The following is a 547-nucleotide window of genomic DNA, read 5'->3' as shown; positions in this document are numbered from 1 at the left end:
CCATGCTGAGCGGCGGCACGGGCGGCGCGGCGCCGCTGTGGCTGCGGCAGGTTTTTGCCTGACCAGCGCGTTGGTGCAGCGCGGGGAGGTGGGCGAGATTACAGCGCTGGCGGCTCTGAGGGTGCGGCGGGCCGTGGGCGCTTGTGGCACGGCCGCGGGGCGGGGCCGCCTGAACCACACGGGTGGGCACCTGCTGGGGGCTGCTGCCTGTCCTAGCAGCGCGTGTGTTTCTGTTTCAGGATCGCATCCCCCCAGCGATCAGGACAACCATGACGTGCTTGTGCTTGGTGTCACCCCGGCCTTTCAACAGATAAAGCTGCTGCTCTCCCTGCCCTGATCAGGGGCGATCAGAGCCAGGGCGCTCGAGCACCTGGCCCACCCCGCCGCACACAACGCAGCACCAGGGGGCGAGTCGCCTCCGGCGCTCATGCGGGAGGCCGCGGCCCGGGCGGCTGAGCGGGTCGCAGGCACGGTCCGAGGCGCGGGGCCCGGTTGGATCAGCGGTGGCTGCAGCGGCGGCGGGGGCAGGCGCACCGGCAGGGCGTGA

General features: G+C 72.2%; 1 protein-coding gene across 1 annotated transcript; it reads left to right on the top strand.

The window, feature by feature from the left end:
• Positions 1-341: 341 nt before the first annotated feature.
• On the top strand, positions 342-547 carry MNEG_12090 (hypothetical protein; the record flags this gene model as incomplete). The annotated part of the gene is made up of 1 exon (XM_014039440.1): positions 342-547. A coding segment is annotated over one exon (206 nt), but the record flags the coding sequence as incomplete, so codon positions are not given.

The sequence above is a fragment of the Monoraphidium neglectum genome, assembly GCF_000611645.1.
Source record: "Monoraphidium neglectum strain SAG 48.87 unplaced genomic scaffold scaffold03058, whole genome shotgun sequence".
NCBI classification, from domain to species: Eukaryota; Viridiplantae; Chlorophyta; class Chlorophyceae; order Sphaeropleales; family Selenastraceae; genus Monoraphidium; species Monoraphidium neglectum.
The sequence above is the reverse complement of the archived record's forward strand: the minus strand, read 5'-3'. Positions and strand labels throughout refer to the sequence as shown.